The sequence below is a fragment of the Hyperolius riggenbachi genome, chromosome 2, assembly GCF_040937935.1.
Source record: "Hyperolius riggenbachi isolate aHypRig1 chromosome 2, aHypRig1.pri, whole genome shotgun sequence".
In the NCBI taxonomy this organism is placed as follows: Eukaryota; Metazoa; Chordata; class Amphibia; order Anura; family Hyperoliidae; genus Hyperolius; species Hyperolius riggenbachi.
Genome location: NC_090647.1, coordinates 124,350,911 through 124,362,447, shown reverse-complemented (window position 1 = coordinate 124,362,447; position 11,537 = coordinate 124,350,911). Strand labels below are relative to the sequence as shown.

General features: G+C 42.0%; 1 protein-coding gene across 1 annotated transcript; it reads left to right on the top strand.

The window, feature by feature from the left end:
* Positions 1–1,842: 1,842 nt before the first annotated feature.
* Positions 1,843–2,799, top strand: LOC137544853 (olfactory receptor 5AR1-like). The gene has a single exon (XM_068265945.1). The coding sequence runs from the start codon at positions 1,843–1,845 to the stop codon at positions 2,797–2,799; it is 957 nt and encodes a 318-aa protein (XP_068122046.1).
* Positions 2,800–11,537: the final 8,738 nt, after the last annotated feature.

Below are 11,537 nucleotides of genomic sequence, written 5' to 3'. Positions count from 1 at the left end.
TATACAAAACATTGTTTGCGGGAGAACGCAACTTCCGACCAGTAGTCGGGGCAGCTCTAGCGTCTTTGCTATCTCCGAGGAACTACAACTCTAAACCCTCCTAGCTGAGGTTTTATAGCTGGATTTTTGGCCCGGGGGTACAAGTCCAGACATAAGCCAACTTCCCAGATTGTTCAGTTTGTCATATCCTTTCTGTGATATGCAAACTTCAAAGCTTTCCTGTTTTAGCTTTTGATTTTTGCGGAGATTTCCCCTCTCCCCATAAATCTAATTTCCACAGGTAAAATTGTATCAAAAGGAGTGCCTTACTCCAGGTGATAGGTGATGGACAACTTTGAGCAAGGCTTTCAACATTCCAGCAGGCTGTCATATGTAAATTCCAGAGTTTCCTGTTAGCCCTTTGAAGTTCCCAGATTCCGGTAGTCCAAATTGTTCAGTTGGTCAACAGGTAGCTGTTTACATGAATACAGAGTTCAAAGCAATGCAACACCTTTGCAGGATGCAGGACAAAAGAGGGGTCATTATCTAATTACATAAGGAACTCACATTAGCAGCTTCCAACTTCCAGAGGACTGAATACAGACTCAAAGTACTTCATCCTGTCATACAGACAATCACAGCTTCCCCCAAAGCCAGACTGGCTTTAGCCGACATACACATCTGACATAATACACAGCAGATATAAAAAGGGGAAAATATGGCTTCTGTATTATCCCAACATCATAACTAGCTGCGATATCATGACACCTATCATTTGCACCTTACAATAGTCAAAACAGAGTCCTTACTGCTTGAGGTGTAGCTAGGCTGTAGAGTATTTTTTTTATAAAAATGTATCTGACTTTGCTAGGCCAGTAAGTTATGCAGGTGATGTGTGGTGTCTTCCATGTACTAGAGAAGGGGTCCTCAACACCATGGTCCATATGCAATTAACTTTTTCTCCTTATTTTTCTCCCAGGAGATAATGCACCATCTTCTCTTTAAACAACTTTTCATCAATTGAAAAAGTGCCAAAAATTAGGTGAAAAAGTAGTGTCAAAATTATTTTGAGACTTTGCTGGTGGTTTGAAAATCACTTTATTGACAAGTTTAAAAATATCACATAGGAGAAAACTCAAGAGAAAAAGTTAATTGCATATGGGCCTATGTAATAATTAAAAAGGAGGGGGCCTTCTTCACTATTTGTCAATAGCATACGGTGTTATTTTCAATAGCCTAATGATAGCAATTGACTTGCTAATATCTCCATTTGATTTGGTTACTTTGAGGGTGCAGTCACTGCCATCTTGCTGATTCATTTTAAAGACATTATCAATTAGAAGCATAATCTGCAATAAATGTATGTGGACTGGCTGGCTAGTCACCTGACTAGAGGCTGTGGCCGCACTGGGGCCCTTAACCGCAGTATTAGCCCTGTACTGGTCCCTTCTATAGATGCTTTGAATAGCAGTAATCATTAACAAACTGTTCCCCATCCCATTTTGGAGCACCATATCAATTGTTATGTAAAGAGTGCTTGGGAAGGGGGGGCATGTACTACTTGCACTGAGGCCCGTAGCACCTTAATTATGCCACTGCCCATACTGTCATATTTTATAGCTTGTATTAAAATAGTCTACATCTACACAAATGTACACCTGTTCAGCTTTCTTTAAAAAAAAATATTTTTTTTGCAACTTTTATACATATGGCAAATGTACTAAAATAATGCTATTTTTTGGCTCTTCGGTTAATACATCTCAGTTAATATCATATATATATATATATATATATATATATATATATATATATATATATATATATATATATATATATTTTGTTTATATTTCTTACTTAATAGGTATGGCAGACTCAGTCTACCCCAAGACTTTAAAGAATCAATCTACTGTAAATGAGTTTATATTTGTGGGCATCACCAGTGATCAGAACTTATCACACTTCCTTTTCATACTGTTTCTGCTCATATATCTTATTACTGTACTTGGCAACACTACAATCCTACTGAGCATCCTGATCATTAAGCGCTTACATACCCCAATGTATTTCTTTCTGAGTAATTTGTCCTTCTCGGATTTTTGCCTCTGCTCTACCGTGACTCCAAATATGTTGCACGATTTCTTTTCTGATAGGAAGGTCATCACTTTCATTGGTTGTTTGCTTCAACTATATTTCTTTGCCACTTTTGCCACAATGGAAAGTTATATATTATCTGTCATGGCCTATGATCGCTTTGTTGCAATATGTCACCCCCTGGTCTATGTAGTCATCATGAACAAGAAAGTATGTGCAATACTTATGTCTGTTATGTATTCTGGTGGATTTGTCACTGCCGGGATTCATACAATTTGCACATTTAGTTCAACCTTTTGTGGACCCAACATCATCAATCACTTCTACTGTGACATTCCTCCTCTGAAAGAACTTGCATGTTCAGATACATATGTAAACCAAACCATTATATTTGGCATATCTGCTGGTTTGGGTCTGGTTTCTGTATCGATAACCTTAGGTTCGTATGTGTACATCTTTTACACCATAATGAACATGCAGTCACTGGAAGGAAGATACAAAGCATTTTCTACATGTACTTCACATCTGCTGTGTGTTTCCCTGTTTTATGGAACTGTTTTCTTCATGTATCTCCGCCCCGCTTCAAACTATTCCATAACCCATGGAAAGGTGGTGTCAATCTTTTACACCATGGTCATTCCAATGATGAACCCAATCATATACACCTTACGAAACAGGGACATTAGAGTGTCTGTGGGATTGTTTATTAACAAGTTATCTTTATTATAGTAATTCAAGAAAAAATAATTAAAGAGCCTTTTAGTAGTGTACATTATTCAAGAGACCACTTTTTAAGCTAATTATCCTGGTTTTTAGCATCAGAAACGCTTCCTGTACCTACAATATATGTTGTTGTATTTTGGTATGTAACCCTGATCTCGCACTGATGTTAAGCCTAGGCCAGTGATGGCTAACCTTGGCACTCCAAGTGTGGTGGAACTACAAGTCCCATGAGGCATTGCAATACTCTGACAGCTCCAGACATAGAAATAAATGTAATATTACAGACTGCGCTAATAATCTTATGATTTCTAGTTTATTCACATTTAAATGGATACTGATAGTGTGTCAGAAATTAAATTCATGCACTCAATCACACTTGCATAAGACATTTACACCACCCCTCCTACTGCAGTAGAGGAGAAAATGGCCATAAAAATATATATGATATTAAAATATAAAAATATATGAAAAATAAAAAACAAACATGGATTTTCCGGTGCACTGATTAAATTGCACTTTATATATGTTGCTAGAGTCCCTTAAGGAAGATTAGTGCTCTTATGGCAATTAAATAATTGCTTCTATTGGAATGTTCATCATACATAGAATAGTTATAAACTTGAAGATAAAATGCAGCGGTTGCTAATAGTAGATGATCCTGCAATTAGAGATGGGCCGAACGGTTCGCCTGCGAACGGTTCCAGGCGAACTTTGGGGGTTCGCGTTCGCCTGCATCAGGCGAACTTTTGCGGAAGTTCGATTCGCCCCATAATGCTGTATTGAGCAAAATTTTTACCCTCCATTTCACTGTCAGCAGACATGTTATTGTCAAACACACTGCTTGAGAACCCGCCCACCCTCCCTTCAAGCTAGGTCCTTTATACCATTTGACTCAGTTGTCTGCCTACACTAATTAGTTATGGGACAGCTGCTACACACTCTGCTAGGGAGATTTTAATTGGTCTCCTCCCACCTCCCTCCTCCCCTTCTACTCTTCTACCTATTCCCTCCTCCCTCCTACCGGAGGGAGGTGGGTCTCTTCTGCCAGGGAATTATACTATTTTAAAAACCAGTATACATCATACCATAGCTGGTACATCATACCATAGCTGGGAATACATACATGAGTATACATCATACCATAGCTGGGGATACATACATGAGTATACATCATACCATAGCTGGGAATCGAACCCAGATCTCACTGTGTGGTGGGCACGTCACCCCAAGCACTGTACCACTACCGAAGTAAGTGAAGCTAGCCTAAAATTTAACATTTATGCTCAATGCAATAGAACCATTAGGTTGCTTAAAGGAGAACTGTAGTGAGAGGTATATGGAGGCTGCCATATTGATTTCCTTTTAAGCTATACCAGTTGCCTGGCAGCCCTGCTGATCTATTTGGCTGCAGTAATAATAATAATCCAAACATTTGTATAGTGCTTTTCTCCTGTCGGACTCAAAGCACTCAAGAGCTGCAAGCCACAGGGACGCGCTCAAGAGGCCACCCTGCAGTGTTAGGGAGTCTTGCCTTGAACTCCTTACTGAATAGGTACTTGACCTAGCCAGGATTCAAACCCTGGTCTCCCATGTCAAAGGCAGAGCCCTTAACCAGTACACTTTCCAGCCACTGTAGTGTGAATCACACCAGAAACAAGCATGCAGCTAATCTTGTCAGATCTTACAAAAATGTCAAACACCAGATCTGCTGCATGCTTGTTCAGGGTCTAGGGCTAAAAGTATTGGAGGCAGAGGATCTGCAGGATAGCCAGGTAACTGGTATTGCTTAAAAGGAAATCAATATGGTAGCCTCCATATACCTTTCACTACAGTTCTCCTTTAAAGGGAACCTTAACTGAGAATGATATGGATGTTTCCTGTAAACAATACCAGTTGCCTGACAGTCCAGCTGATCTTTGTGACTGCAATAGTGGCTGAATCACACCCTGAAACAAGCATGCAGCTAATCCAGTCTGACTTCAGTCAGAGCACCTGATCTGCATGCTTGTTCAGGGGATGTGGCTAAAAGTATTAGAGACACAGGATCAGCAGGCGATTCAGGCAACTGGTATTATTTTAAAAGGAAAAATCCATATCATTCTCCGTTTAGGTTCCCTTTAAGGATTTGTAGCATAAAAGCCAACTCACATTGGCTGGGATTTGAACCTGGGTCTCACTGTATGGTGGACAAGCACACTAACCACTATACCAACTGAAGCTGGCCTGAAATTGCTGGCCTAAAATTTACTATTTATGCTCAATACAAGAGAAAAAGTAGACAAGACAAATAACACAAAAGAGAAGGCCATGTCTGGCTAAATATCTGTAAGCAGTGGCTGCATGGTATAATGGATAAGGGCGCTGCCTCTGACAAAGGAGACCAGAGTTCAAATCTCAGCTCTGTCTGTTCACCCCTGTAACTCTGGTTTGCAGAGATGTAGGGACCCCATCTTTGGAATCCAAGTCTAACAATATGTCTTCTACCTGCATGAGACATTTCGTGAAATTCAGACGTTGCTAACGGCCATAGCTGAGATTTATGTACGTCACCATCACTACCATTGAAATAGCCCAAATAAACAGGTTTTTGTTACCCTAGGCAATGACCTCTTTGGCCTAGGGGCCCGAAACTCACCAGTCATGTTCCCCCTAAGGGTCCCTACAATGCTAGAAAATTTGGTACTGCTGAGCCATTGCCCTTTGAAAAGATGTGAGATTTTGGAAAGTGAAATAGGGAGGCAATGAAAGTCTATGGGGATTTTACCAATTTTGGACCCCTGTAACTCTGGTTTGCAGAGATGTAGGGACCCCATCTTTGGAATCCAAGTCTAACAATATGTCTTCTACCTGCATGAGACATTTCGTGAAATTCAGACGTTGCTAACGGCCATGGCTGAGATTTATGTACGTCACCATCACTACCATTGAAATAGCCCAAATAAACAGGTTTTTGTGACCCTAGGCTATGACCTCTTCGGCCTAGGACTGCATTGAACGCGACCCACGCATTGTGCGCATTCTGGACAACACCAATTACTGGGTTTATACCCTTCTGGATCCACGGTACAAACACAATGTTCCAAAACTGCTTGAAGAAAGAGTCCGACAGGTCAAAATGGAAGAATACCAGCAGGCCCTTGTGGAGACTTTAAAGAGGAGATTGACATCCTCCCCCTCCTCTAGCCAGTTGTACGCCGACAGACTGACTTCCGCAAACCCAGGACGACCAGGAGGGCAGCAAACAACACAAGCCGCAGCTAGTGCCCAAAAGGGAATGGAATCGGCAGTGTCCTTGGAGTGGGAAAATTTTCTGACACCCATGCAGCAGCACACAGAACAGCAAGCGTGCAGATCCACCTCCAACACCGATCGCCTGGAGAAGATGGTCAAGGACTACATGTCAGATGGCATAGCTGTGTTGAACAATCCATCTGCACCCTTCAACTATTGGGTATCGAAGCTAGACACCTGGCACAAACTGGCAATGTACGCAATAGAGGTGCTGGCTTGCCCGGCAGCCAGCGTTATGTCGGAACGCTGTTTTAGTGCTTCCGGAGGCATTGTCACAGATCGGCGTATCCGCCTCTCCACAGAAAATGCAGACCGTCTGACTCAAATTAAAATGAATCAATCCTGGATTGGAAACGACTATGCAACACTCCCGGACCCCAACCAAGTAACATGAACAATGAACATCTGTGATGGGTTAGCGTTTCCGGTCCCTGGTTATTGAACCTCTCATCTGTATTAAATTTATGACTGCATGGCGACAAAACGCAAATTGCTATCCGCACGCTTCTTGTCCTCATGCAAGGCCTGGGTTGTTGTGTCTCAAAGCGTGGCCTTCTCCTCCTGCGCCACCCTCCTCCTGTTCCATCACGTGTGCTGCTGCTGGGTTAGCGTTACCGGTCCCTTTTCCTGGAACCTCTTATATGTATTACATTTATGACTGCATGCCGACAAAAAGCATGTTACCTGTGCAAAGAAAACAGACATTTCCCGCATTTAAAAGACAGTTTTCCCTTTGAAACTTTAAAATCGATTTTCTCAAACTATAAGCTCTTTTTGCTAATTTTTTTTCCTCTTGTACCCACTCCCAAGGTGCACATACCCTGCAAATTTGGGGTATGTAGCATGTAGGGAAGCTTTACAAAGCACGAAAGTTCGGGTCCCCATTGACTTCCATTATGTTCGGAGTTCAGGTCGAACACCCGAACATCGCGGCGATGTTCGGCGAACGTTCGCGAACCCGAACATCTAGGTGTTCGCCCAACACTAATTGAGCATAAATAGTAAATTTTAGGCCAGCAATTTCAGGCCAGCTTCAGTTGGTATAGTGGTTAGTGTGCTTGTCCACCATACAGTGAGACCCAGGTTCAAATCCCAGCCAATGTGAGTTGGCTTTTATGCTACAAATCCTTAAAGGGAACCTAAACGGAGAAGGATATGGATTTTTCCTTTTAAAATAATACCAGTTGCCTGAATCGCCTGCTGATCCTGTGTCTCTAATACTTTTAGCCACATCCCCTGAAAAAGCATGCAGATCAGGTGCTCTGACTGAAGTCAGACTGGATTAGCTGCATGCTTGTTTCAGGGTGTGATTCAGCCACTATTGCAGTCACAAAGATCAGCTGGACTGCCAGGCAACTGGTATTGTTTACAGGAAACATCCATATCATTCTCAGTTAAGGTTCCCTTTAAAGGAGAACTGTAGTGAAAGGTATATGGAGGCTACCATATTGATTTCCTTTTAAGCAATACCAGTTACCTGGCTATCCTGCAGATCCTCTGCCTCCAATACTTTTAGCCCTAGACCCTGAACAAGGTGGGAGTTGGGAGGTGGGAGGTGGGAGGAGGGAGGAGGGAGGAGGGAGGTGGGAGGAGGGAGGAGGCCAATTAAAATTTCCCTAGCAGAGTGTGTAGCAGCTGTCCCATAACTAATTAGTGTAGGTAGGCAAATGGTATAAAGGACCTTGCTTGGAGGAGGGAGGGTCCTCCAGCAGTGATGTGTATTTCACTCAATTAGGTGGGGCTCCAGGTATTAGAGCTTTTGAAACATGTTTTCTATCATTTTTCCAGTTGATAGAATTTTTTTAAAACTTTGAAAGTTCGCCTCCCCATTGAAGTCTATTGCGGTTCGCGCACTTTTTCGCGAACCGAACCTTTCGCGGAAGTTCGCGAACAGGGTTCGCGAACCTAAAATCGGAGGTTCGGCCCATCTCTACCTGCAATGAAGCTCCGTTAGTTCTGATACAGTACTCACACTCCTACAATAGCCCGGTTTCAGCAAGTTTGGAGCCGCTCAATCCCACTCGCTCTGGCCGGCAGCAGGGTGGGAGAGACTAAACTGACTGCTAGATGATGAACAGCAGCGTTCATTCATTAATGTGCAGTACAGTGCAGACAACGTGGCGATGATTGACAGTGCCGCTTGCGCAGGTGCAAAACGAGGCCAACCCTGAGGTCGGCCTCAGTACCGGTGGGGATTCCTGGCCACGGGCTGCGAGCGGAGCTGAGTCGTGGGACAGGTCGCCGGCAACGAGCTGGAGGAAGCCACGGGTAATTACATCTGGGGGGGAGAAGGGGGGGGGGGGGGTTGGGCTGGACAAAAAGCCTTTAAAGGGGCACTACAGCGAAAAATTGTAAAATGTAAAGTATGTGCAAACAGAGAAATAAGAAGTATGTTTCTTCCAGAGTAAAATGAGCCATAAATTACTTTTCTCCTATGTTGCTGTCATTTACAGTAGGTAGTAGAAATCTGACAGAAGCGACAGGTTTTGGGCTAGTTCATCTTGTCATAGGGAGAAAAAAATGAAACAGAAACAGCTGTGTAGAAGTCTAGACCTAGTTGAGGAGGCCATGGAAGAAAGCCGATTGTGGTTTCAGTGCTCTCGTGAAGAAGCACATGTTAATGACCAGAAATGCAGTTACAGGCCAAGGTAATTTAACATGGTAGATGAAAGACACATTGGCCCATATGCAATTCATATTTTCACCTTTTCTCCTATTTTATAGAGAAAATGAAAATTATCTCATTGGAGATAACTCAGGAGAAAAAGTTAATTTCATATTGGCCATTGGCCCATTTGCAATTCATTTTTTTTCACCTCTGTTATCTCCTAAGAGATAATTTTCATCTTCTCTTTAAACTAAATTTTCAGCATTTTACAATTGAAAAGGTACCCAAAAGTTGGTGAAAGGTACTATGAAATTCATTTTGAGGATTTTCTTGCTTGTTGGTGGTGTCAAAGCCCTTTTATGATAATTTGTGAAAATATCACCTAGGGGAAAACGCGGGAGAAAAGTGAATTTCATATGGGCCCTTATGCTTACTTTACTTCAAAATCAGAAAGATGTTGAACAGCGCCATCTGCTTAGAACTAGCAGAAATGTGAGGGACCCAGGCACACCTGGCTGGTGGTATGGCCTGCATAGAACTATGATCTCAAAATCATTGACTATGTCTGGAATTACATGAAGAGACAGACAGAAGGTTTTCAGGCAGCTTACGTACACAGAAGATCTATGCTGCAAGATGCTTAGAACCACTTACATGCTGATTTCCTTCACAACCTGCATGCAAATATTGCTAGAAGAATTTATATCGTTTTGAAGGCAAAGGATTGTCACTTTAAATATTAATTTGATTCTGATTTCTCTTATGTTCCTTCACTTTGCATTGTTAATTGATAACAATAAACAAGTAACACTCTTATTTGTGATATCATTCTTCGTTTACAGCATTTTTTTCACACCTGCCTAAAACTTGTGCACAGCTTTGAACCTTTCAAATAGACCAGCAAGCCTGAATGCCAGGGCAGTTTGCTGGTTGCCAATAGTTTTGCCCCTTACCATGTCCCAAGTCTTACAGTTTGAAAGAAATGTTTCCAAATACCCAATACAGTAGATGGCAAAATAGAAAAGTTGGGAGATGGGAAAATGTGAAACTAACTGACCCTACGTTTATAACCTGCTATGAGGAGGAAAAAGCAGAGATGTCACCTTGCCAATGGTTTTTCCAGTAGTAATGTATGGTTGAACAGAATACCCAAGCAGCTCGGGTGACTTAAGACCACTTCAAAAGTATACACTAATTTATGGTTGTGAGAGTTGGACTTTTGAAAGTCCCGTGGACTGCAAGAAGATGAATTCAGTCAATCCTTTTTTTTTTTAAAAGAGACTTTTTATTCAGTGTATTCACATAAAACACAACATATAAAACATAAAGTAAAACTTCCAGACAGGAAAAATATAAAAGGCAGATCCATTGGCATCACATACATATTGTTGTATAGTCTTGTAAAACATAGTCTTATAATGTATAAAAATGGTTATACAAAAAGGTTCTGAGTTATCATGAGCATTACCCAAGAGAGAGAGATTTAACATGAAAAGAAACAGGGTGCCATTACCTGAGAAAAATAAAATTCTAGACCTATGGTAAGCATAAGTCCTGTATTGCAGCAGTAATATCCAGGCTGGGAATCGTGGTTTCCGAGGAGTCCACCCACTTATGCCATATTTTGTCGAATTTTTTATACTGATTGCGTGCTTGATAAGTTAATTTATAAAGTGGGAGCTGTGACAATCCAGCCCCGCGATCCCGTCGAGATCTGCTCCCGTTAGCGTACGCAGGAAGTACGGGCGCAGACGGACAACGAGACCGGTTGCTGGATCGTCAGAGGTAAGAAAGAAAAGGGGCGACAGAGCGTGCCAATCCCGTCTAATCTGCTCCCGTTAGCATACGCAGGAAGTACGGTGAACAGACTGACAATAAAGATTGGTCGCGCAGCTGCCGACAATATGTAATGGGACAATCACTCACCAATCCCGTATTACTAGGCCACTGTTGCCATACAGGTCTCATGCACTAGAGACTGCTGGAGGCAAATTCACTGTGTGCGTAGTAAACGGTTAAGATTGGTTGGAGGTGCCCATACATGTACAATTTTGATTGTATATACAATCGGTAAACTAACAATATCGATTTCGCGCTGGAAATCGGGTAAATAAAGTAAACTGCCACCACTCTCTCAAGTTCAGGGAGGAAAGAGACTCCCGCTATCATAATACAGTAGCCAGCCCAATCACGTTCAACACGCTCAAGTCACCGTTCGGGGAATAGTCACTTCCGACGGCTTAAAGACTGTGAGCAATGTGACGTTAAAGAAAGGTTACTGGGTCCCTATATGATGCAATCTCGAATTGTACTTACAATCGAGAAACGAAAGTTATCGATTTCGCACAGGAAATCTGGTACTAGCTAATCCTAGAAGGAAGAAACGGTTATTTACAACCTAGCTAGCAAATCAACAATTTATAAGCAAATCATAAAACAATGCGGTAGTATGACTGACTCTTCAGAGGGCAGATTCGTTATAGCAGCAATCAGATGACCAGAAAAGGCACACAACTGAACGATAAAATCGTTAGTTTATTTCTAAACTACATACACACAGCTTATTTTAGAACAGATTGATTGGACAGAGAGAAGAGAGGAAGAGAAACAGAATGTCTGAATATACACTTCAAATACCGTTATTGGTAGTCCATGCGGCAATCGCAAGTCTTTGGCGAAAGTCCCAAAATGGCGGTTGCCATGCGGCCAACAGGCCTTTGTTAGAAAGTTCAAAGATGGAGGTTGGCCCGTGTCCCTGCGGGCTGCCAGGATGTTACTAGGCATCAGATTGAAGGTAAAGGACACTGGACTTTTGGATCATGTCAGTTTTGTTCCTCACTGTAGG

Bases quoted from the DNA above. Each gene is read 5' to 3' on its own strand.
- LOC137544853 (XM_068265945.1), top strand. From the start codon at position 1,843: ATGGCAGACTCAGTCTACCCCAAGACTTTAAAGAATCAATCTACTGTA.